We start from the raw sequence: 3,519 nt of genomic DNA, 5'->3' as shown, positions 1-3,519 counted from the left end.
TTTTTAGCACATTTTTTTGTTCCTACTCACTCCACTGACATCAATTACTTACATTCCTATGATTTGTCTCTAGTTTTCTTTTCAAAATTTCGATTTTGGTTGTAGATTTTATACATTAATGATGGATATTTCTACACACACGACATTTAAAAACTGGAAGTGGTTGTCAAGTGAGGAGGGTTGAGATCAGAATTTAGGGTTTCACAAACTATTGTAAACAACCCACACACAATTTTGTCCCCAGATGCTACACACATCGTCCACACACCATACACGATTACAGAATGCTTAAACTATATTCACGAAAGTTTCACCAAAATCTTACATCAAGCAACTCATCTCTCTGATACCAAAACCTCTAGAAACTGGGGCGCTCAAACGAGGGGACTAAACTTTTCGAAGAAGAAGAAGATCGCTAAGCGCACACTTAGTGTACAGATTCACATGGTTTAGGGTTTCAATTCGACTTCCCTTTCCACTCGTCGTTTACTTTGCCCGAGTCCTCGTATCGAGCAGAAGCTTCTGAGCCCGGAGTTTTGCCAACAGCGGACTCGACGTGAGATTTAGATTCACTATTGTTGCCGTTCGTGGAGCCCGTCTTCTGCACAGAATCCCAGCCCGGAGTACTCCCAACTGCAGTTCCCGTGGCTGTTGTTGATGATTCGTGGTTGCCGTTGCCATTCATTTTGTTCGCCACATTGGAGATGGACTTCTCCCCTGAATCCACCACCGAGGAGCCTGCGTCCTTTGCTTGTCCGGCTTTGGACTCGACGTCCTGTTGCGCATTGCCTGCTCTCTGCTTGGCCGATGCGGACAGCTCCTCCGTCTTGGTTTTCGCCTCCACTGCAGTGTCTTCTAGTTTCGCCTTGGATTCCGAAGCCTTCTCCTGAGCCGTGTTCTTCAACTCGTCCGTCTTGGATTGCACCGTGTCCTTGGTCTCGTCGAACTGGTCCCGGGCTCGGTCTGCCGTTTCCTTGGCGCTTTGTTTTGCCTCTCCGGCTTTCTCCTGGGCAGTGTCCTTCAGCTCACCTGCCTTGGATTTCGCGCTCTCTGTAGTGTCTTCGGCTCTTCGTGCTGCCTCCTCAGATTTCTCCTGAGCTGCAACTTTTAGCTCGCCCGTCTTGGATTGCACGTTGTCTTTGACTTCGCTGGCTTTGTCCTGAGCCTTGTCGGCAGTTTCTTCGGCCCTCTGTCTTGCCTCACTCGCCTTCTCCTGAGCCGTGTCCTTGAACTCGGTTGCCCTCGTTTGCACATCTCCCTTGTCTTCATCAAATTTACTCTGGGCGTTGCTTACGGATTCTTCTGCCTTCTGTCTTGCCAGCTTCGCTTTCTCTTGAGCAGTTTCCGTGAGCTCGGCAGACTTGGCTTCCACATTCTCCTTCACTTCACCGAACGTCCTCTGAGCCTGTTCTGCGGTTTCTTGAGCCTTCTGTTGAGCCTCACGAGTTTTCTCCTGTGCCGTTTCTTTGGCATCACCGATGTTTTTCTGGAAATTATCTACAATCCTCTCGGTTGTCTTCGTCAATGCATCCCACCCCTTGGCCGCAAGCTCCGCAACCATAGACCCTGTCTCGCGTGCTTCTTCAGCAGCTAAGTTGATCACCTTGAGTCTCTTGTCAAGAACTCCCTTCGCACCATCTAAAGCCTCCCGCGCATCCCCACTTAGCTCCGACGCACCCTCAGCCGCGTAATCTAAATTCTCTCGCCCTGCCTTCACACCTTCCTCTGCTTTCCTGGACAGTTCCTCGATGGTTGGCCGACTCGAATCTATCCCTTCCTTCAGGTTTTTAGAGATGGTCCTTGACAATCCTTCCAGCTGGCCACCAATGTTTTGGCGAACCTCATTTGTTTTCTCCTTCGCCTCTTTTGTCACCCCAGACCTATCACTGCCAGACCTATCACCCTCCAGCTTTGAAGCTGCGTCGGCCATTCCTACGATTGTCACCTTGTTGCGCCTCAAATCTCCACCAACCTTGTTGGTCATGTCTGACGCATCCCTCTGGGCCGTCTCTTGGACTTCGGGCCCTTCATCTATCGCAGAGGAGGACGCCACGTCCAACACCTTCTCCTTGATCACCTGATGATTACGAACATCCATGTTCTCGTAAAATTCAAAAAAATCGGTGAAGAAAACTAGGAACATACACATCCCAACTTCAGACGATGGAGTCTGCAGCAGGACATTTTAAGGTTCAAAATCAGAGCATAACTTCACACCTGGTCTTTGAAGAAAGGAGCAGAGTCAGCTCTAGATTCCAAAGTGGTCCCCGACTCTTTCTTGGCTTCTCTCTCGCTGATTTCTGCAGCTTTAGTTTCCAACCCTTCCGCAGCCTCCTCAATACTCCGACCATATTCCGCAGCGAAAGGTTCAGCGTCTTTTTTTGCAAGAGCATCGACATCTTCGGATGAGTCCACTGCCATGTCAGACGCAACGTCGACAGCTTTCTCCCGAACATTGTTGTCCAATGAGGCAGCATCGGAGGCGTCATCCACCTGCGCATCCAACTCTGCAGGGCTGTGCCCGTTAGAAAGCTTCTTAGCGTCCTGCTCAAACTGCTGACCAGACTCAACAGCCTTCTCAGATGCGAGTTCTACAATCTTGTCCCCTTCACTGGGCAATGAAGCACGCGCCAGCAACGGACCGACGTTCACTACTCGTCTTCCAGAAAGCTTCAACGACAGCTTCTTGCTCCCGCCATCTCCCCTTCGCCGACGCAAGGGCAACCTGAAGATTGAAGAAGTAGATGGCTCTCCTACAGTCCTGTTCCCAGCAACTGGTGCATTATACAGGACGTGTGCTGTGTTGCATCCCAAAGTTGCCGCCATGTTTCCAACCAATAAAACAATCCCTGCTCAACCACACACTGTAAAAAAATAAAATAAAATAAAATAAAATGTTGATTACACGTCCTGAATCCCCTGCTTCACTCCAAATTGCTCACTCCTTATCTGCAATGCACATCTTCACCATCAGCACTAACGCTCGATTCCAATCAGGGAGGACTCTAAACTGCTTCTGAAAGCACAATCACAACACCTGAAATTCACAGAAGAGCTCAACACACAACAGAAGCAAAAACGTATACAAAGACGTGACAGCAGCAGCAGCAGCAGCAGAAGAGAATGGAGGAGGAGGACCTCAGGTTCCTTGCGGATTGCTCGAAGTCTAAGGTATTCCTGCCTACAAAAGCATAGAAATTATGGAATGGTGAGCAACAGTAGCGCGATGATGAGGGTGAGGAATGGGTAAGGAATGGGTGTCGTGGTGCCTGGATCGCGAGGGCCAGAAGGGGAAATTTGGGCTCCCTTGGAGTGCTTGGAAAGGCTTTTTGCCCCTGCCACATGGCGCTGCCACGTGTGGAATACCCATGATCCCCACGTGGCTACACAGTGTCTCTCATGGAGGGTCGCCACTTGGCAATTGAGCCCCCCCCCCTTTGCCCAGTCACCAAGTGCGCGGTTCAGGGGCATGATCCCCCAATACACTTTTTTCTCCGCCTGTTGTGAGTTGATACAGCA

At 49.9% G+C, this 3,519-nt stretch overlaps 1 protein-coding gene across 1 annotated transcript; it reads right to left on the bottom strand.

Moving 5' to 3' along the window:
* Window positions 1–277: 277 nt before the first annotated feature.
* Window positions 278–3,280, bottom strand: LOC112276828 (uncharacterized). Its single transcript, XM_024508569.2, has 3 exons — window positions 3,139–3,280; window positions 2,218–2,949; window positions 278–2,077 (listed from the first exon to the last, which is right to left on the bottom strand). The coding sequence occupies exons 2-3, from the start codon at window positions 2,824–2,826 to the stop codon at window positions 458–460; spliced, it is 2,229 nt and encodes a 742-aa protein (XP_024364337.1). The 5' UTR covers window positions 2,827–2,949; window positions 3,139–3,280; the 3' UTR covers window positions 278–457.
* Window positions 3,281–3,519: the final 239 nt, after the last annotated feature.

This window comes from Physcomitrium patens, chromosome 24 (genome assembly GCF_059467195.1).
Source record: "Physcomitrium patens ecotype Gransden chromosome 24, ASM5946719v1, whole genome shotgun sequence".
Classification (NCBI taxonomy): Eukaryota; Viridiplantae; Streptophyta; class Bryopsida; order Funariales; family Funariaceae; genus Physcomitrium; species Physcomitrium patens.
Note: the sequence above shows the minus strand (reverse complement) of the source record. Positions and strands in the feature narration are given on the sequence as shown.